We start from the raw sequence: 23,184 nt of genomic DNA on the forward strand, positions 1-23,184 counted from the left end.
CAAAGTTACATAATTAGAGAGTCTTATTGCTCACCGGGCTCAATGGGGCTTGAACTCATGCCTTCTTTCTTCAAGGTCAATGTTGTTGCTGCCTCTCTTATGCACTTCATTATATTTTTAACTTTATTATATTTATTTATGTATATCTCATTCTCCATCCCCCTTGCTGGACTACAAGCTTCTTGAGAACAGGACACAATATAATTTTTTAAAAGAATCTTTTATATCTCCTTCAGAACACAGTATAACACCTTTCAAATATCAGGTAGGTGGTTACGAAGTATCTATTGAATTGAATTTAAATTTTTGCTGGGGAAGAGAAGTTTTTTCTTTGCTAGGTATTTATTGCTGTAATTTTAGTACCAGATGGAGGCTTCATAGATAATCTTCACTTAAAATAGGCACTCAAAAGCATTTAGAGCATTTCTAAGCATGCAGGGGCAAAGATTCTGGACCATAGTAAATGGAGAAAAATCTCTAGAGATTTTACAATAAGAAACAGCAAATATCTTTCAAAATAACTACAGTCGCCTACTCTTTGGGCATGTCTTGTTTATGGTTAATAGAGCCTGATTTTATTTTCTTATTTTCCTCTTGTACTAATAGCTTTTCTAAAAACCATGAGATATTCAGAGGCTTGAGATGAAGAATTTAACTCTGTGTAATGATCTAAAAGTATTTTTCCTCAGTGAATATGTTCTTTATTTTATACCACTGAAATCCAAGAAAATGAAGATAGAATGCCATGTTTAAAATCAGGAAGATTCAGTTTCAAATTCTACCTTTACTGATTACTTAAAATTGTGTGACCCTGGAGAAATCATTTCATCTCCCTGTTGTTGCTATTGTTGTTTGTCCTTTGTTCTTGAAGAAGACCATGACATCATGGAGGTGATGCCATGACATGCAAGTGAATTGCATTTAAGTGAGGGAAGATTGTGCAAAGTCTCCTGCCTCACTTTATTCTCTGAAGTTATCTGGGTCCAGTGGCCAGATACATATCAGGATGACTGGAGATGCCCCCGGATGCAATAGAAGACCTTGGCCTTTTAAAGCTAAGGTCTTCAGCAGGTCTCAGTTTGACTGAAGCAATGTCTACAACTCAGACAACTTACTTGGATTGCTCTACTAAGTTATACATGTTTTGAATTCCATGTCAGTACAGTAGGCTCCCTACTGGAAGCTCCTTATTCTGAAGAAATAACAGGTGAGCCAATAAGATTTCTTAAGCACTTACTATGTGCCAGGCACCATGCTAAGTGCTGGGGACATGAAGAGAAAACATCTAGGTCTCTCAAAAAAAATCAGAAATCTTTTCATCTTCTACTGTTTCTTAGATAATATAGATCAAATCATTTCCCTCTTCTCATAGGCATGCTGCTGCATGGTATATTTATCCCAGAATTATGGTTAAGTCTAGAATGTGTGTATTTTCTCTGTTCCTTAGCATTAATATTAAAAAAATATTTTACTAAAATTTGAGATGGGGCAATTTGGCCAAATCCCAAATGTTTGTGTTTGGCTAACCACATTCATGAGAAGTGTGTGAAAATTTTTAAAATTCTCATGTCCATTTAAAAAATTATTTTTTTCAATCAAGCAACCAATCAACTGATATTTATTGAGTTCCTCCTTTTGCTTACTAGATGTGTGATCCTGAGTTAGTCAGCTTCTCTAACACTCAGTTTACTTATTTGAAAAATGGAAATAATACTAGCATGACCTACTTCAAAAGGCTGTTGAGAGGAAAATGCTTTGTAATTTAACTATGATAATGCTGATTATGTTAATCATTTTATGGTATATAAAAAGAAACATTTCTTCCACACAAAATATGGAAGAATTTCCAATCAATTCTTCTTTTATGGAAAATATCTACCAGAGTTCATTAGTAGGTACCTTTCTTCATGGTCTGCCTTGGAGTATATTAACACCAAATGACTGATTTCTCAGAACTAGACATACTTGCAAGGATCACTTTTGAATGATCACTTTTTGTTAAATTATCAGTTTTTTGCCATGGAGAACATGGCTTGATACAACCACTTAGCTTCTCTAAAACTCAGTTTCCTTATCTGTAAAAAAAATGAAGGTAATGTTAACACCTACCTCAGAGAATTCCTGGAAGACTCAAATAAGGTAATTTGTGTAAAGTGCTTTATAAATTATAAAGTGCTATAAAAACACAGACTACAATTTTTATATATTTTTGAAAATCAACTGCTTAAAGTGCCCAGAACATACTAAGTGTTCATTTTTGTTTAGTTGAATCCGATGGCACTTGTTGCTGATGTGTACATACACATTTGCTCTTATTTGCAATTCATTTTTCAGTCATTTCATTTCTTCAGTGGTGAGTTAACTGAATTTGGAGTTAGGGGAGCTGGGTTCAAATTATGCCCCTTGTAATTTTGACTTGTATGACTTTGGAGAAGTCACTTCTCAGCTTTGGACCTTATCTTCTTCCTCTTTAAAATGAGGGGCTTAACTTGGATGGCCCCTGAGATCCCTTCCAGATCTGAATCTAGGACTCTATTCTTTATTCTTTCATTTCATGATTTTGATTTTTTGTTCAAACATTCCATCCAAGAAGTAAATCTATGAAGTGACAATGTTGCCTGATTATAAAGCTACTCTTACACTGCTAGACATGGACTAGCTAACAAATAGTGTTGAACTTTCCAATTTTAGTGTATTTGCCAACACTCATTGACCTCTGCCTTCATAAATATATTTATCCTACTCATGAATCCCATTCAACACCATTTGATGATTACTCTTTAAGCTTTATTTAGTTAGTCAAACTAAAAGTACCTTGTCTGCCTCCCACAAATCAGCATGGCAGAGAGAAAAGGCATACTCCCATGGCCTTTTCTCCTTGTGTTTTTTTTCAAAGGGAAGGATAGATTTTGCCTTTTTAATGGAATAATGATAGTTAACCTTCTATAGCACTTTTCGGTTTACCATGTACTCCCCTCACAACAACCCTTCAAGTTAGGTAGTATATATAAACATTCCCATTTTATGGACAAGGAATCCAAGATTCAGAGAAGTGTTATAACTTCCTGAAATTCATACAAGTTACTAAGTGTCATAGCCAAGACTCAAATTCAGGGCTTCTGACCCCAAGCCCATTGTTTGTTCCCATTCTATCAGTGTTGCCTCTGACATGGGAACACTAATAATTATCATAATAATAATGCAAAAATAATGAAAACAATAATTTACATTTGTGTAGGGCTTTATTGTTTAAAAACTGCATAGAATCAGATGATCAGGGGTACAGTCCCAGTTATTCTGCTCATTACCTTAATAACTTTGAGCAAGTCACCGTGCTTCCTCATTATTATAATGAAGTAACCTTTAAGATCCCATCCAGCTCTAGAAAGCTCTATGAGTAAATCTTGTCAAAAATTCCAACTTTATAATCCCCTTACTCTCTTCTAGTTGTAAGAGAAGCAAAACTTGTCCTAAATGGCACCAGGGCCAAATAGTCCTCTTGCTATTAGTAAACCCAGAACTCAAGTGCTTTTCTTTCCTGACCTATGATTTTCTCTACCCTCAACAAGTTACAAGTGTCATAAGAATGAATACAACTCACCAACCACCTATAGGAAGAAAGTCAGACAGGCTTCCCAGACTGCATTTAGCACATCCACTTGGTGTAATTCCAACACAACAAATTGCCTCCTTCATGTCTGAATGGAAAGCTTTATTTGTTCCTTACGCACAAGAGAGCCCTCGAGTATTTGTAATGGCAAATATATAATGAGTTTGTTATTCCACAGCTTTCTTTCTACCAAGGGAACAGTTTATTAAGAGTTTGTTGGGGATATTTTATATTTGGTTTAAAAGACCCTGAGGAATTGAAATCCCTGAATCATCTCCAGCTAGAGGCACAAAGCCAGTAGTAATACTTTTGCACCACCATCCTAACATCATTCATGTACAGCCTTGGGACCTGAGTCAAAAAGACCTTGGAATAATGTTATTAGTTCAGGCTCCTGAGGAAAAGAATATGAGCCTAGATGAACTTGAGGGTGGATGCCTAATCCTTATGGAATAGTGCATTTGAAAAAGGAATAGAGGTAGAGGTCAGAAAATTTGTTTTTCCATGACAAGGCCCAAAGCCGTCTTGGACAAGAGTTCTCAACCAAGGGTACACCTGTTCCCAGGATATAGGAGAAACTTGTCAACCTATATTAATATATTAAAGCATTTCAGATGCTCTGGGCTAATTTCTAATCAATTAAGTTACAAAATATTTGGTATACATTTAGAAGAAAAACATTTGATTTCTTTTCTGCATAGGCGTGACAGTCTCTAGAATTGATTTTCTTTCATTGAATAGGGTGTACAGGAGAGTTTACTGAAAAGCCAAGGGGTTCAGGAGCCAAAAGAGATGGAGAGCCCTGCTCTAAGGAGTTTTTATCAGGTTGAAGAGGACTGTGGATAATGAAAAATATGTACACAAGATTTTAAAAAATAATTTCATTTTCCCCAAAATGAATGTTTTGGATTTCAGAAGCAATTTTTAAAAAAGTTGCATTCCTTGACATTTGCTAAAGTTATAGGAAAAGCCAGAGAAGCAAATAGACATTGCATTTGCTTGTGTGAAATAAGACTTCAGTTCTTAGTTGCAGCATCACTGATTCCAGCCTCAATTGGTCTCCCAAGTGAGCATCTGATACATAAATTACATGGGAAGATGTTGATTCGTACCGAGGCTCTTCAATGGCATGAGATCTCTTTTGACAGTGGGTCTAGACAATCAGATTAGAGATTTGAGTTCTGGCTCTGACTTTTATGATCTTTGGTATGAGAAAAAAGAGAAAGAATCTAGCTTTTATAAAATCCATGAAAAAAATGTCATTTTTGCTCAACCATAAGCCTATATTTATAGATATATAAAAACATGAGTCCTTAGTTTTGTGTTTTTTAGCACAATTTGTAAAAGAATCTGAACTGAGGACTGCAAAAAGCCAATGTAAACTAAAAGCTAAAATTTCCCTACCTTCGATCTGGGGCACGAAGCTAGAATGAGGATATTCCTTAGATGCCCCCACCAAGTGATAAACTTCTGGTAGCATTTTAAGTATAGCTAAAAAGGAAGTTTTTGTGAATTTACGTATTACTATGAAAATCCAAACACTAGATATAAAGGATTTTTCCCATGTGTATGTTTAACAAAATATCAAATCAAGGAGGAGCTAGAGCAAATTCATATTGCAAAACTAACCACGGTCAAAGTGCTCCAGACACTTAACCTGCCTTTCTCCCTCAGGTCTGAGGTAGGGTAAGAGTTGGGGGAGGGATGGGTAGAAAAACCATCAGAGCCAGAGGGACAGAGGTCAGGGAGGGAGAAGGAGAAAAAAAAGGAAGAGGAAAAGGAGGAAGATAAGTAAGAAAAGAAAGTAAGAAAGAGAATCTCTAAAGAATTTTATATTTAAAGGGGGCTAATAAAGCCTGGCTGTAATACATAGTAAAGATGCGGTCTTCAACACAACATGTAGTACAGTGGATAGAGTGCTGAAATTGAAGTCAGGAAGATCTGACTTTGAATCTCACTTCAAACACAGGTAGGATGTGTCTCATTTTTGTCTTTATATTCCCAGCATCTACCATACTGCCTGGTATATAGTACATGCTTAATTAGTTCTTGATGGTTTATTGACTTATTGGTTGATTATGGGGGTAGGAGAGGATGATTTGGTATCCTGGAAGTATTTGACTTTGAAAATTAAATGTAGAGATGATTTTCTTACTGATAGAGCCCATAATTTGCAAGGACAGCTAGATAGCATGGTGGATAGAGTGTTGAGGGTGAAGTAAGGAAGTCTTATCTTTTTGAGTTCAAATCTGGCCTCAGACACTTGCAAGCTGTGTGACCCTGGGCAAGTCACTTAACCCCGTTTCCCTCAGTTCCTCATCTGCAAAATCATCTGGAGAAGGAAATGGCAAACTACTTTGGTATCTTTGCCAAGAAAACCCCAAACGAGGTCACAAAGAGTCAGACACGACTCATACTACTGAACAATAACAACATGAATTGGCAAATGCTGTGTTTTTAGCAGTTTATTACCTTAGGAAGAAATGGATGCAATTCTAATTATTGGAGATACTAAGATGTGAGCTATTTAAAATAAACTTTGGCAAAAGGGGTAAAATGAAGAAACTCTCCTTTGTCATTTTTCCAGGTTAAAAACACAATAATGCTGAAGGCAAGCTCATAGACCTGGGCTTATCCAAAGAGCATCAAATTTCATTGTCAAGCCCCAGTCATATGGTAACATAATATGGGTTTGCTGAGTTTGTGTGTGTGTGTGTGTGTGTGTGTGTGCGTGTGTGTGTGTGTGTGTGTGTGATATTTATGTCAATTATCCACCATTCATGACAGCGGGGAGGAGTATGTAAAGCAAGATCCATCAAGCTTTGAGCACTGCGTGGTATACAGCCCCTGTTCCTGCAAGTTGGTCTGACAAAACAGAAATGTATAGCTTACAGAGATTGTTCTTTGTCCAGGTGGTCAATGAAAGCCAATTCCTATGAGTTATTAAAGGTGAAACCGGAAGCCAAAAAATGGCCTTGTGGAATTTCAGACACAGTGTTCAGATCCTGGCCAACAGTTCAACTAAATTAGAAGAGAAGGGATTTTATGAAGAGTGTAAGGTGCTAAGTATGGTGAAATTTGGAAGAGATGTTTTTAAGGCTGTTTTTAAACACCAGCTTTAATCATTTATAGAGTGAATTTTTGTCCAAAGAAAGTCAACAACTATGCAAAAATGTTTGTAAAGTACTTTGCAAATGTTAAAAGGTTACATATGTGTTTGCTGCTGCTGCTGCTGCTGCTGCTACTGCTACTACTACTACTACTACTACTACTACTACTACTACTACTATTACAACTACTACTACAACTACTACTACTACTACTACTACTACTACTATTACTACCACTACTACTGGATTCAGGCACTGATGTTCTTTATGAAAAAGCCATGGTTTATTGCTTCATAATTATTTCTTATCTCCCAGGAAAAGGGTTCATGAAAGTGAACTTCTTTAAATGCACAGGTCAAGGTTATTGATAATATTTTTGTTCTCACATGGCCAAAGAACTAATCAGGTTCAATAATTTTGTCAGAAATCTCAGGAAGACATAAGCACACTAATCCGTCATTGTGGCATGGGAGATGTATTTATGATTAGCAGTAGATGCCCTTGGTCCTATACAAGGAAAATTCATAAGAATAAATTGTGAGCCGAGGTACAGATCAATCAGTGTGGAATTAAATTTCAGATTGACACTTCCAAGATATCAATGTAGGGTAAGAAAATATTGAAAAGGCAGAGCCCTGGCTGTGAAGTCACAGGGCACTGGTTCAAATCCAGCCTTTCATATGTCTTCCTTTGTGACTTGGGGTGAGGTCATTTAACTTCACTAGATATTAGCTTTCTTATCTATAAAATGAGAGGGTTAGACTGGATGGCTTCTATGTTCCTTTCTGGTTCCTGTCTAGGATTCCATAGCATTGTGGCAAATTTCCTGCCAGGTTACATGATTCTTATCATGCTATGCAGAAATTTGAGGCAAAATAATGGTTTTCTTGATTCAAAGGACTTAGAACAAGAAGGGATCTTAGATATCACTTTTCCAGTTCTCTCATTTCGCAAACAAGTGAACTGAGAGCCTCAGGCATGGAAAGTGAGTTGGCCAAGATGTACAACTAGTAAGTTCCAGAATCAGATCTTAAATCAGCGTGTTCTTTCTCCAAATGCAGTGTGCTTTCCAGTGGACCACATTGCCTCAGTTATTTTCTGGGTAGGTGTTCTATCCCTATGCTTTTGTGTATGAGCCCAGTAATGCACTAGACCTTTGTCACTGGAGGACCACTGACTTCAGAGGAGCTAATAACAAAATTGGCCCTGCAACTTTGATGACATTCAGCCACATCAGTCATTGAAGAAAAGCCACCAAGTCAGAGAGAGGCTAGGATCTGTACTTAATCAGGGATCCCACACACCCCAAAGAACTTGCATTATTATATCTTTTCCTCTAGGTCCTCTGTGTTCCATCTGTACCTACCCATTCAAGGATAGTTACCCTGGGAACATTTGGCCAAGGGTAAATTTGTGATATGGCATTCAGAGAAACTGTGTCACATGGAAATGTTCTGGATTTTGTAGTTCAGATGCCCCTGGCTGTCACTGTAACTGAGATATGGGGTTTTAGATTTGGGAAGAGTGGTTTGTGAGACACTTGGATTATCAGCTGGTAGGTTTGTGCAGTGCCCTAGGGTGGAAGTATGGTGGTATTCCCCGCTCCCCCCCCCCCCGCAAAAAAACCTACTTAATAATGAATCATAGAACAATAGGAGAGCCTAAGATTTGACAAGGCAGTGTGGAAATCTTAGAAAACAATTAGTGATGGTTATTACATACTTTTCCCCAAAACCTTCATGTATACAATGTGTATATCATGATCAGTGAAAACAATCATAACTTCTCAATTATACTTATCAACAGTTCCCATGAGTTTGAGCCAGTGAAAGGAAACCACTTAAAGAAAGTTTGTTTCTTTAAATAATGAAGAACATGGTCACAGTTTTTTTTCTTCATTCAACAACTCAGTTCAACCAATGTTTATTAAGTGTCTAATAAGTGCCAGACACTGTCCTGGACACTGGAATTACAAAGACAAAAGCAAAGTGATTCCTGCCTTTGATGAGTTTACACTCTACTGGGGAGTCACAACACACACACAAGTGAAAAATACAAATCTGTGCATAGCAATACAAAGCAACTTCAAGAGGGAGAGACCACTGATAATTGAAAGAAAATGGAAGGTTTTGTGTTGGTGGAACTGGGCCATGCTTTGAAAGAAGCTCTGGGTTTTCAAAGAAGGAGGAGAGGAGAATGTATTCCAGACATGGGAGGACCATTTGTTGAAAAGCTAAAATGGGCCAACAGTGGATCTGGAGTCAGGACACCTGGGTTCAAGTATGCTAGCTGGAGTAAGTCCTTTAAATTCTTTGAGCCTCAATTTATCCCTGTTTAAAATGTGGATAATAATACTTGACCTAACTACTTCATAGGGTTATTGTGAGTACCAAATGACATTATATATGGAATCCACTTTGTAACCATAGATTGCTACATGAATACCAACTATCATTATTATTTTATTTTCTGTGTTGCCTTTGTTCTAACAGTTTTCATATGCTTTGCCATTTTTTTTGACCATTCAAACCAACTATTTATCAACATGTAATTATTGGGAGCATCCTATGTGTCAATTATTATATATAATCTCAAAGTTTCCCAGCACAATGGGCATCATTTGAATTAGATTTTAATTACTTATAGAACTTAAAGAACAGGTGTTACTCTCACTACTAATTTTATTATATACAAAGTATGTCATTAATTCCATATCCTCATGACATTTCCCCCCTTAGATCAGGGATTCTTTTCATGGAGTCTTTTGGTAGTCTGGTGAAACCTTTGGATCATTTCTCAGAATAGTATTTTAAAGTGCAGCAAATAAAATACATAGAGTTACAAAAGAAGCCAATTATGTCAAAATATATTTAAAAAACAGTTGCATGGAGCAGTTAAGAGCCCCTGCCTTACAGGGACCCAGACTGAGCATCAAGACATTGAACATTAATACAATACTCATTCAATTTGATCACAATTCAGAGGAGAGGTTGAAATGAACTGTATTACCCACTCAAAGAAGGAAGTCTCACAGAATAAAGAGGCGAGTGAGAGGTGAGAGACACAGCTAGAGAAAGCTTTGAACCTCCTTTTGGAGGACAGGATCTTGAAGAAGACAGTCAGGATACAAACAAAGGAGATGAGGACAGTCAGGAGAGAGCTGGCAAAACTCACTGTCCCAATAATAAATAGCTGATTTCCTTGAGGGCAAGTGTCCAAAGAGGCTAGGGTGAGTATCTTTGGGTCAGGGCAAGACAAGACATGGAGGATATTGGAGTCAAAGAAAAATAACTGAGAAGTTGAAACAGAGTATATTATTGTGCTGAGAAAACCATGGGCAAAAAAGGGCATTGCCAGGTGACTGCAGGCTCTCTTGGACATAATTAATGAATAGTAGCAAAGAGGTTGACAGACAGATACATGAGGGTCATAAATCATCGATACCTGGGAAAACTGTTCAGTGGGACTGGAAGCACTTGGGAAATACCTATGAACAAACTTAACGGCCGCCCAGCTCAGTGCCAAAGTAGAAAGTATTTGGGAGAAATAGCAGAGATCCACATAAAAGCTAGAGCTGAGGAAACAGTGCTGAACACAGGGGATATACTGGCATAGCTGCAAGATTGGACCCAATTCTCTCATAAGAATTATGGCATAGAACAACAAAAAGAGAACTTCTTGTTCTCCATCCAACAGGAACTCTTGGAGCAGGAACTCTAAGGTTGGGCTCTGATTTTCTCCAGCCATTTCATTCTTTGACTTTTCTCCTCTGAAAACATATGGAAACAAGACAAAATGAGGAAAAAGTTCCCAGCCGGAGCAATTTGGCTTAGTATTCGCAGTGAGCTGCCCTACATTTCAATTTTGTTTTCAGGCAACAGATTTGAGGGACTGTACTTAGAATCTTTGTTCTCATTTTTTTTAACATTTCCAAAGAGCTCTGAAAATACACCTCCCCTCTGCAAGCTGAAAGCTGTCCTATTGGAGTCTCTTTTCTTTGTCATATCTTACATGGCCTGCTTTTCCCCATCACTTGTGTTCATCACTGTTGGTAGGCCTTCTACTCAGTACTAATCCTTAAACTGTCTCCAAAGTTTTCACAATTTGTTACTAGGTCGATTTTTGAAATTTCTTGTAAACTTTGAGATGAGAAAATTTTGATGATGTGTTTAATGGCATAATTAAGTATTCTAAGAAATATATTCAAGTAAGAAGGAAGTGGGACACTTTCTGCATACTTTTAAAAGGAGAACACCAATACTAAATAATACAAAGTATTGAACATTTATACTACTTGATCCCTACAACATTCTCTAGGTCCTTTTCAGGTTTTTTAATTGGGAATAATGATGTGATTTCTAGGAATTAAGGTTTCCTGAGAAATGATAGATTTGGCTCCATTGATTATACATCCCATGATTTATTGAAGAGGCAGAATGATGTATTAAGGAAAATGCTGGATTTGGAGCCAGGAGCTGGCATCATAGTATCTCTCAGATATTCATTATAGCTGTATGACCATTGCTAAGAAAATTAATTACTTGGAGTGTCAGTGATCTCATATATAAATGGTAATAATAAACATCTACCTCGCAGGATTGTTGTGATGATCAAATGTGATTATTTATGTAAATTGCTTTGCAAACCAAAAATCATAATATAAGTGACAATTATTAATTAAAAAACATTCACTAAGAACCTCTTCTGGTTATAGTTACTATGCTCAGAGTTCTTTCGGTAAATTGAAATCACGTGAACATGGAGTGGATGATCTTTCTTTTTTCAGCTCAGGTATATCATTATAAACTCACTTTCCAACCATTTTCATAATCTTTCATTCTAATTTTCCCACCATTTTCATTTGTTTTGTATACTTGCTAGTAACCTACCATTTTAAGTCAGCTATTCAGGTCTTCCACAAGTGATTCATCTAAAGATAAATGTAAAATATTGCTTTTTGTTAAGTAAAGGAAAAAAATTCAAAAGTCCAATTTCCATTCTACCAAAAATGTCTAGGAGAAAAAAATCATTCTGTACTGTAAAGTGAAACTAATTATATGAGGCATTTAACTCAATGGATAATATAAAAATTGAGTCAATCTTTCTGAATGTTTAAAGGGGGAAGGATAGGTCATACCATGTAAATCAAGGATATGAAATAACAACTTGATTCGTTTATAATTGTTCTGCAAATGGAATCTCCACCAAATTGTGCAAGTGAAAAAACCCACAGTTTGAAAGCTTTTTAACATTTCTCTAATTCACTGTTTGGAGTTTCCTATGGAAATGAAACAATAATTTGCCACTGCCACTGAATCTCACCGTCACTACTCCCACAGTATCTTATGCTTTCCTTGATACTATTTAAACTTCTAATTGGCAAAGTAAGTAAATTTCCACATCCTTTTAAAATTTCCAAATGAAAACTTACTGGTTAAATCCCTCTCCCCTTTTGCTTACAGGATTTGCTACAAAATCAGTAAACTACTTACCAATTGCCCATAAGGCAAATGATAATGATTTCAGAAATGGCATCAAAATTATCAATTGTGTTGTATTAAAAAGAGATAGGCAGCTTCAGGACCCCCTCCAAAAAACTGTATTGCTCCAGTATTTATATTCAGTTGTTTGAATATATAATGTTAAGAATTAATGAGTTGTTCCCTTGTTAATGAGTGTTCCCTTCCCTTGTTATTTCTGGTAAAACTCAAGAGTCTCTAACATACACTACCTGGGGAACAGCATTACCCTTGACTTAGATGTTCTGTCAGTCTCATTTCGGGGGGGGGGCTTTGGAATGAAACAAGGGGCAAAGTTTTTGTTTTGTTTTGTTGTGTTTTACTCATTAATCCACAGGGTTTTATGCTAGTGTCTATACTTCATTTGATAGCTAAAATATAGATGTTAAATCTCTAAGCTAATGTTAAAACTCAAGGTGCACATACAGGTTTACTATCAGCAAATACTACCCTATTCCCTAGGGAACTATTATAGTAAGCTACCAAAAGCCTTCCTAATCCAAGACCAAGTCTAATTTTAGGTTAAACAAATTTCAAATGAATTGAAAGGAATTATATCAACAGTATCAATAATAAATATGCCCCAATTTGCAACAAGATGTTTTGATCTGGGTCTGATTGAGTTTAAGTCTACTTGGGCTACTTCTGTGAATATGCCTTCCTATAATACCATGTCTGATATAATTCATAGTATAAAAATTCTGAGTCCCAGCTCTGCAACTTACTATCTGAATGACCTCGGGCAATTCACATAAACTCACGGCCCCCTCTGTAAAATTGGCTTGGAATAGATAGCCTCTGAGGCCCCATCCAGCTCTGAATCTATAATACTATGTGATAATTATATCTCTAAATCTGAAATATGTGTACCTATAAACATACACACATATATGCTATGCAATGCAGGTTTTTAAAATGTATTACTGTTATCTAAATGTTAATTACTAAAAACCTATAAGAAATAGATTTTATGAAAAAATAAAAGAGAGGCAACATGCTGAAGCAGAGTAGACAGCCTCCTTTGGAATCAAGAAAACCTGGGCCTAAGTGGTGCCCATGATACACATTGGTAATGAAGTCATGAGCCACTCATTTAACTTCTCAGTGCTACTTTCTAAGATCATACATTATAGATGATTAGCTTCTTTGCATTGATAGAAGGAGTTTCCACACCAGGAGTTCATTCACACCAATGAAATCACATACCTGGACACACATTAAGAAGGATGATCACAGATATTACAAATACTTGGCTTTACTCAATGTATCTGCAATTTCACTCATTCAAAAATTCCATCCAATGATACAGGTCTAAATGGATATCCATGGCTGCCCACCCTTAGTGACTCCTGTCCAAGTCTATCTCTAATATTTATCACAGGAGACCAACCCAAAGTGCTGAAAGCCTTCCTCTCTTTCTCCCAACACACTGAAGGTACCAGTGGAATGCTTATCAGACTTTGCTCTCACCATGTCACCTATGATAAGTTTCCCCTGTCTATCAAATAATTCTGTGATGACATAGTTTATTCCTGTTCTTCTTTATAGCTCCTCATTTGTCTTACTCACACACACCATGTACCTCTCTTTTGGCCTCTATGTGATATTCGTTTAATTTTTTTCAGAGATGTTTGTGTTCCATGTCTTGTTTCCATATAGTAATATCAGTAGCATGTTGGTATTAATAAAGGTGGGTCCTTACTTTCATGGAAAGTCTGAAGTCAGTAAAGGAGCTTTGCAGTTTCCTAAAAGCTGTCCACTCTATTTTCCTCATGTTCAGTTCTGTATCTAACTGATTGTCTGTTAGTACTGCCAGTAGCAGATACCCAGGATGTAGGGTGTATTCAAGGAAGACTAGCACCTCTGATGTGAAGGCTGCTGAGCCCTTTTTAGGTCTGCTTTTCATCTTTAGTGTCCACCTGTTTCACCTAAGTCTCACCCGTGGCTCCAAGAAGCTGTAGCATGTGCAGCAGCCACACCCTGATAAACCATTTTGGCACATGGACTAAACCAGGTTGAGGGTAACTGAGGGGTCTCAAGTCCATTGGTGAGTTGGGGGGGTGTCTACCCCAAGCATGTAAAGACTTCCTCTGGTGGAATGGGCAGATGAGAACAATTTGTTCCAACGGCCATGAAGGCAGCTGAAGCAGGCACTGCGGGGTGCTTAGAGCTTGGATAAACATTGAATATGCCAAGGTCATTCACCACATCTTGAGCCATCACCAGTCATTTTGATTCTGTCATGCCACTGGACTGTGATGACTCTGGAGGAGAGAGTAAGGCTGACGACTTCACGCAACTCTGCCTCACTTAAATCCAATTTACCCACGAATCAAAAGATATCACCTATGCCATTTTACCTATATATAGTCCTGTAGCAAAAGGCAAATGATGAAGCAGCAGGTGCAGATACACTGGGAGCTGTAGTCACAATGCTATACACAGGCAGCCCAGGCCATAGGGTTGTTTTTTACCACTGGAAGTATCAGTGGATTTTGGCACCCCTCTGGTTGTCTGAGCAGCCTTTTAAGGATCACACTGCTCAACTCCTGGTGTGAGAAAGGGGCTCAAAAAGGTGCCCTAAAATTGTCTGCTTACCCAACCCTGGCCTGATTACTGGGGTAGGTGGGAATCCCACTCTGTGGTCAAAACACACAAGAAATGTACAAAAATTTCTGCAAATGGGATACCACTCATCATTGGCACATGGAATGCAAACACACTTATAGACAACACAAAATCCAGTAGACCTGAAAGATGAACAGCTTTTCTTAAGAGACGTATTGCATCCAAATAGCAGCCCTGAGAGAAATAAGGCTGGAAAATGAAGGCCAGTTTACTGAAGTTGGAGCTAGATGGACTGGCTGCAGGGAAGGGGAGCATGTGAAGCCAGGGTAGGCTTTGTAATCAAAACTAATCTAGTCAACAAGCTTATGTACCTACTAAAAGGAGTGAACAACAGGCTCATGAAAATGTGATTGCCACTTGAGGGAAAACATCATGCCACCATCATCAATGCCTATGTTCCACCATGATGAACTCTGATGAAGTCAAAGAAAAATTTTATGAAGACCCAGAGACCCTTATCATCAATGTGCCAAAAGAGGACAAGCTTATAATTCTGGGTTACTTTAATGCTAGAGTAGGCTTAGATGACCAGACTTGGCATGGAGTCCTAGGGAGGAATGGAATTGGAAACAGCAATGGTCACTTACTACCGAAGACTTGTGCATCTCATGACCTCATTACCAACACTGTCTTCCATATACCTAAACACAATAAAACTTTGTGGATGTACCCTTTCAGCAAAATTGGCATTTATTGGACTATGTGATTGCAAAGAGAAGAGAAAGACAGGATGTGAGAGTGACAAAGGCAATGTATGGTGCAGAGTGCTGGACTGATCATGGACTTATCCTCTCCAAGCTAAATATTCGCATTCAACAAAAGCAACATCCTCAAGGCAAAATGACTACCAGAAGAATTAATGTCAACAGATTAGAACTCTTCATCTGAGTGGGAACAGTATGTTGCTAACTTGGAGGGAAAGTTGAGCCAACACATAGTTGGCAAAGTGGAGTAGAAAAGGAGTGGGCAGCTTTCAGAGATTTGATGTATAGCACTGGATTTGTTCATGTGGATCAGAACATTCACAAACATCAAGACTGATATGATGAAAATGATGGAGAAATTCAGAAGCTGCTAAATGAAAAATGATAACTCCACAGGGTTGACTAACAGGATAGTTCATCCATCTCTAAGAAGCAACATTTCATTCCATCAAAATTAAGCACAAGCAAATCTTAGAGAGATGCAGGATTCCTGACTCAGTAAAAAGGCTGAGAAAATTCAGTTTTATGCTGATAGTAACAATACAAAGCACTTTTATGATCCACTGAAAGCTATTTATGGCCAAAGGCCTATGATGTATCTCAACTACTCGGTGCTGATGGAGCCACATTGATTAGTGATAAGGACATGATCCTAGAGAGATGGGCTGAGCATTTCTATAGTGTTCTCAACAGACCATCATCAATCAATACTGAGGCCATTGATCATATGCCTCAGGTTGAAGTCAATCCCTTCCTACCTGAAGTTCCAACTGAAGAAGAGGTTTTGAATGCCATTAGGTTCCTTTTGTGTGGCAAAGCACCTGGTGCCGATTCTATTCCAGCTGAGATTCACAAAGTAGGGTGTCCATTGCTCATGCAAAGCTGACTGAAATTTTGCAGGTTATATGACAAGAGGAAGTTATCCCTCAGGAGTTCAAGAATACCTCTATTGTCCTTAATAGGCTGATCCTTCACCAGAAAGATGGTCATCTACCTGAGAGCCAGTGTGGCTTCAAAAAGGGCTGAGGAATGGTCAATACGGTGTTTGCTGCCTGACAACTCCAGGAGAAATGCCAGGAGCAGAACAGAGGTCTGTACACAATGTTCATCGATCTGACTGAGGCCTTTGATACTGTCAGTCATGAGGGCTTATGGAAAATTATGTCAAAATTTGGTTGCCCAGAGAAGTTCATCAGTATTGTATGTCAATTTCATGATGGCATATTTGCCCAGGTGTGCTTTCCCAGTCACCGATGGAGTGAAACAAGGCTGTTTGCTTGCTCTCATGCTTTTTAGCATGATATTTTCAGTCACGTTGTCAAATGCTTTTAATGAGGACAAACACGGCCTTAAGGTCAGCTACCACACTGATGGTAAATTCTTCAACTTGAAAAGGCTACAAGCCAAGACCAAACTGGATGGAATATTGGTGCATGATTTTCTGTTTGCAGATGATTGTGCACTCAATGCAGCCTCTGAAGCTGAGATGCAACAAAGTATGGATTGATTTGCTGCTGCTTGCACCAATTTTGGCCTAACAATTAATGCCAAGAAAACACAGGTGCTCCATCAGTCACCACCAGACCATCCATACATGAAACCATTGGTTACAGCAAATGGAGAAGTTTTGAATGCTGTGGATAAGTTAATTTACCTTGGTAGTGTATTTTGCAGAGATGTACACATTGATAAAGAGGTTGACACACACATTGCCAGAACTAGCTCAATGTTTGGGAGGCTCCAAAGGAACTTATGGGAGAGAAAAGACTGACTACCAAACTTAAGGTCTACAGAGCTGCTGTGCTGACCTCATTATTGTATAACTGTGAAACATGGACAATATACCAGCACCATGCCAGGAAACTGAATCACTTCCATTTGAATTGTTTTAGGAAGATTCTGAAGATCAAGTGGCAGGATAAGGTATCAGACATTGAGGTCCTTTCTTGAACTAAACTGCCAAGCATTCGAACTCTGCTTTAGAGAGAGCAACTCCAATGGGCTGGCCATGTTGTTCGAATACAAAATGTATACTTGCCAAAAAGACTATTTTATGGAGAACTCACACAGGACATGTGTTCATATGGTGGTCAGAAGAAGCAATACAAGAACACTCTCAAGGTCTCTCTGAAGAACTTTGGAAATGATTGTGTGACATGAGTGATGCTGGCACAGGACTGCTCAGCATGGTGTGCCCACATCAGAGAAGGTCCTGTGCTCTATGAACAAAGCAGAAGTGAAATAGCTCAGAATAAGCACAAGATACACAAATTTAGAGAATCCACCCCAAATGGTCACACAGGATATTTGTGCCTGATCTGTGGTTGAATGTTCTGAACTTGTATCAGTCTGATCAGCCACAGCTGAACACACTGAAACTTGACTAGTGATGTCACTATGTCACTATGGCATTGACATAGTGATGTCATTTTGGTTCTTTTCGAGTATGAAGGACAACAACCAACCAGCAGATACCCATCATGATAGTAAGTTTTCTATAGGTTATCCATCCAAATGCATGTTGAACTCTAGGCAATAAATGTTTCTCATACACTTGATCTTTACTGTGTGGATGGTTGGGCTGTGTTGATCTTTACTATGTGGCTAGATTACAGATCTCTTCCAAGATATCTTGCAATGTTCTGGTTGATTTAATCAGCACAATATCATTCATGGTTAGGTGCATCTGGAGGACCTCACCATGCACAAAGAATCTCTCTTTTACTTGTACTCCGTATTGGATCTTATCTATCACATATGTGAACACCTTTAGCAAGCATAATCTGTATATTTTATGCCTCTCATCATGTTTGTCATGCAAGGGTTGTTGAACAGTCTTAGTTTGAATCATGTAAATATGTGGTTCTACCAAGCATTTAGTTCTACCAAGTCAAATCCTTTTTCATAATCAACAAACAAAAAGAACAATGGAATCTGAGAAAATTCTTTTTAATACATAGGTCACTCAAGAATTAAAACAAACATGAAAATTTAGGGCTCTTCTCCAGGCTAAAAATCTTCAGTTGTTTCTTATTGCCTAACAAGTAAAATTAAAACTCTTTTGTCAAGCATTCAAGACCCTCCACAATTTGGAGCTACCCCTAATTTGCACTGTACTACTCTTTTCTATGCATCATATACAAAAGTCAAATTAAACTCCTGTCTTACCCTCAAAGACATCCTGTATTCTTCTACTCCTTGATATTCTATGCCTGGAATGTCCTCTCCCTTCCACCCATCCTTTAAAGTATAGCTTAAATACTATCTCATCCAAGAAATTTTCCCTAATCTCCCCATATGATAGCAACCTTGGTCCTTCAGACCTCAAAAGACTACTCAATCATTACCTCAAATGTACTTAGCATTTTTTAAATACCAGAGTTTCTCTCTGTGTGTGAATTTCTTGCTATAAGCTTGTTAAGGCAAGGAATATGTCTTATATAAGTTTTTTATCTCCATCGGCACCTCATTCCACAAGCAGTAGACACTTGTAAATTGAACTATTGAATGAAATTTAAGAGCCAAGTGTAAACCTTTCCTCTGAAAAAATTCACTTTTTCAAAGCTATCACACAATTTGCACTATAACCTAATCTTTAACCTATTCATTACTCCCCGATATTCCCGACAGACCTTTGAATAGCCACATTTTTTTACTTCTCTTCATTGAATCTACATTAACCATTCCTCCAGCTATCATCAGATACCTGCTATTGTTCTCTACTGTCTCATTCTCTTACCTCCTAAAAGACCAGCTCTTCCTTTCCACAATCTATCATCATCAATCTTAAACCAGGCCTCATTGGCTACTCACCAAAAGAACCACACCCTGGACCTCCAACCTTCTTTGATTATCTCATATTTTGTTTGAACAAAGATTTTGTTTGCACACATTCCTTTCCTCTCACCTTTCCTACTCCATGTTCCCTAACCTCTGAAATGGCTTTTGGTTTTTAGTGGGATCTCTGGACACTCGATCCCCCTCAACTTATCAAGTCCGTTACTTTCTTTCTGGCTATATTCAACTCTGTGGAGCCCAGATTCCATGATAAACTATTTATTGTTGCCCACACAAAGGAATCTAGAATCTCTTATCCTTAATCATAACCCTTACACTTTCACTATCCATGTGATATCAATGCTTAGCTCTGAATAGTCCTCACCTTTTTACTTTTTTCATTCATTGTTCTAGAACATTAGTTGAAAATGATTGTGGAGAAGAAAGACAATAACAATAAGGCATTGTTTCTATAAACTAAGACAAAATAATAAGGATAGGCCAAAAGTTAAGGACAATGAAGTCAATGCCTGAGCACAACCCTAATCTTTGCTACACCACCAATCAAAATTCAGGTAAAAGTGCACAATAGCTAAGAACATAATAAAATAATACTGTTCTGTTTAGATTCATTAGGTTTAAGAATAGCTATAGGTCAAATATTAACAAAAATACTAAATTCCTCTACAACACTTAAAAGGAAAAAATCTATAGAATATAATAAACTGTATTTCATCAAAAAAGAAAAATCAATGACAATAATAAGAATTAAATGTGAAAAGGCTAACTAGGACTATACAAAGTGGGTTGTAAATGAAATTACAAATAAAAATATGAGTGTCATGTCCATGAAAAGCACATTGAAAGCAAGATGTTATTGATATGCTAAGTTACATAAGCTGCTGCTATGCTAAAACAATATGATGTGAACACAAATTCAAGAACAGCAGGTGTTTCAATTATGACATCGTATGAAGCAGAATTTAAATTAAAAGGTGATCATAATAAAAAGAGACTTTGTGATTCCAACTCATATGTAACTTAGTAGATACTCCTGAGGAACGAGGAGATTAAATAACTTGTCTACACACTTAGTGTTAGACGTGAGACTTGAAATCAGGTCTTTATTTCTAGGCACATGCTCTCTCACACTCTATTTTGTAAGTATTATATGATCACATATTACACATAATCAGTGTTACATAATTCTAAAAAACCACAAAATAATTAAAATGATGCTTTAAATTTATATGTACTAAATTAAATAGAAAATAAACAGGACCTCACATCTGTAAGTCAAAGATCTGTGATGGAAACTCTGCCAAGAGAGAAAGATTAAGTTACTGGCCCACGATGACAAAGACAATGTCAGAACCTCTCTCATCTCCATTCTTCTCCCTCACAGCTATGAAGGTTATTTTCCTAAGGCCCAGGTCTGACCATATAATTCCCTTACAGGATTTATGATTTTTGGTATTAAATACCATATTCTCTGTCTTGCAACTTGACTTCACAATCTGACTCCAACCTACCTTACCATAAAGTATGAGTTAGGATTAGTTGGAACCTGTTATCCCTACTACATAAGAGGCTGAGACTGATGGTATGATAATATAATATTCTTCTTTATGTGATGTCATATCACTTGAGCTTGGGTGTTTTAAACATCAATAGGCTATATCAATCCAATGTTCATCCAAATTGGGAAAGGCTTGTTTTAAGGTTAGACCTTGTGTCTTGAGACCACCAGGACAATTTTGCCCAAAGTGAGGCTGTGAGATGTCATGGAAACACAAGCTGGCAGTAGACAAAATATTTTCTGAGGGACACAGCTGTACTAACTTTCAAAAATATTGCTGTCAATATTTTCCCATGAGTATGTTCTATAAGCTTATAGCCAACCTTAATGTCAATATTCATTCTTTACACAATGTATTTTTCCACTATGATAAGTTAGATTAATTTTTGGAAACAATGCAAGATATTATATTTATTTTTGGTAATTTTGGTGTACCATTTCAGCCAGTTTATATAACTCCAAATACTTATTCTACCACATTCTGAGCTCTGTGAGAGCAGAGACCATTTTTGATTTTGTATACCAGCAGTTAACACAGTGTCTGGCACAGAGTAAATGCTTAATGAATACTTGTTGATTTGACTTGACTAGATAGCTTCCTCTTTTTTCTAGTATGTGCAAATTTGATATACATATCTTCTATGTCTTCATCTAAGTCACTGACAAACGTATCAAGGAGCATAAGCTCTAGGAAAAAATTCTACATTGTGCCACATAAGACTCCTCTATGGGTTGATATTAAGCTATTTATAATACTCTTTCAACTTAGAATAATGCCACATCGATGGACAATAATCCAGAATATATCATCTCCACACCATCCAGAGGATTGTGAGAGATTACCTAAAAATAAGTGGAAATAATGTCAGACTGTGTATTTGACATTCTCCTCTTCAAAATCAGCATCTCAATCCAACAAGAACATGAAATCAGGCTGAGTGAAATCATAAAAAATTGAAATGACCCTATGCAGAGCCTCCAAGGCAAGCATACCACTTCATGCTAGAGGTGACCAAGTGAAGTAGAAATCATCAAAGAGCACCAGTCTTTGAGATCAGGTATTGGTTAATAATCCCAAGAAAGATTCTACTCAGACATTTCAGACAAGTTGTACTTGATCTGAACTGGATTGCTTAGCATTTCCTGGAATTGATCTATCAGAACAGTTAGATTCTAATCCAGGAATTTATTTGCATAATCCAAAACTAGTCCAACTCCATTTTGAATGTGTATGTATTAGAAAATGTCTCTTATAAATTTGTATCAGTTCCTGTGTTCAACTGCAAATATATGTCTTAGTCCTATCTTTCTTTTTATTCCAGTTATATTTATTTTATTTGTATAATATCATTTAAAAAATTTATGAGTGGTGGTCTATTCGCTTTTTAAAATATTAGCTAAAAATATCACCTATTATGTCTGATTGATTACATAGGTATCCCCTACAATTGTATGAAAAATAACACTATTCTTTTTTCTTAATCCTTTTTTAAGTTATTGAGATACATGGTGTAAGGTGCAGGCCTAAACACATTTTCTCCCAAATATCTATCTTATTTTCACAGTTCTTGTGAACTGTGAAAGAATCCCCACCTCATCACTCTGTGTTCTTGTGTTTATAAAGAATTAGATGACTTGTACACATTTCCTTCTTTTGCTTATGTAATCCATTCTACAATCCATACTTCTCAATTTTTCCAGTACCAGACTGTTTTTATAATTGTGACGAGGTAGTAATGATGATAATAACATAAGGATGAGGTGTAGTTCAGTTCATCTAGGTCATGAAATACATTGAGAAGACAGTACAGGTAAAATGCAGGGAGATTGCACCCTCAAACGCAAATTAACACAATTTTATATTTTATTGACTTAGCGGCAAGGAACCACTGAAATTTTTGCCTAGATGACTGAATTGTCATCTACCTTCTAATGGTATTAGCTTAAAAAATTATTATTAAAAGTGATATAGGGGAAGTATTAGAGCAAATGAGAATCAGTACAAGAGAATTAGTTCAGGATTACTACAATAGTCTGGGTAAGGAGAAACAAGGGCCAGAATTAAGTTTCAGGTGAAACAGAGAGGAGGAACTATATGGGAGAAACATTGAGGAGATACAAATGACTGAACATGACACCTAAGTAAATATGTGAGGTGAGAAAATGGAAAAGTCCAAGAAGATTCCAAGCCTGGGAGAGTTGAAAAACAACAGTGTCATCAGCAGAAATAGAGATATTGGTAAGTGGCCAGATCAGA

The 23,184-nt window shown here is 37.2% G+C and overlaps 1 protein-coding gene across 1 annotated transcript; it reads right to left on the reverse strand.

Annotated features, from left to right (window-relative positions):
- Positions 1-9,678: 9,678 nt before the first annotated feature.
- On the reverse strand, positions 9,679-14,231 carry LOC118854929 (olfactory receptor 8H2-like). Its single transcript, XM_036765110.1, has 2 exons — positions 14,179-14,231; positions 9,679-10,489 (listed from the first exon to the last, which is right to left on the reverse strand). The coding sequence occupies exons 1-2, from the start codon at positions 14,229-14,231 to the stop codon at positions 9,679-9,681; spliced, it is 864 nt and encodes a 287-aa protein (XP_036621005.1).
- Between the last annotated feature and the right edge of the window lie 8,953 nt (positions 14,232-23,184).

The sequence above is a fragment of the Trichosurus vulpecula genome, chromosome 6 (genome assembly GCF_011100635.1).
Source record: "Trichosurus vulpecula isolate mTriVul1 chromosome 6, mTriVul1.pri, whole genome shotgun sequence".
NCBI lineage: Eukaryota > Metazoa > Chordata > Mammalia > Diprotodontia > Phalangeridae > Trichosurus > Trichosurus vulpecula.

Excerpts from the sequence above, each read along its gene's own strand:
- LOC118854929 (XM_036765110.1), bottom strand. The coding sequence starts at position 14,231 with ATGGTTTATCAGGGTGTGGCTGCTGCACATGCTACAGCTTCTTGGAGC. Across the intron at positions 10,490-14,178 it reads ACAGCTTCTTGGAGCCACGG|AGGAGAAAAGTCAAAGAATG; the intron begins GTGAGACTTAGG and ends ATATGTTTTCAG.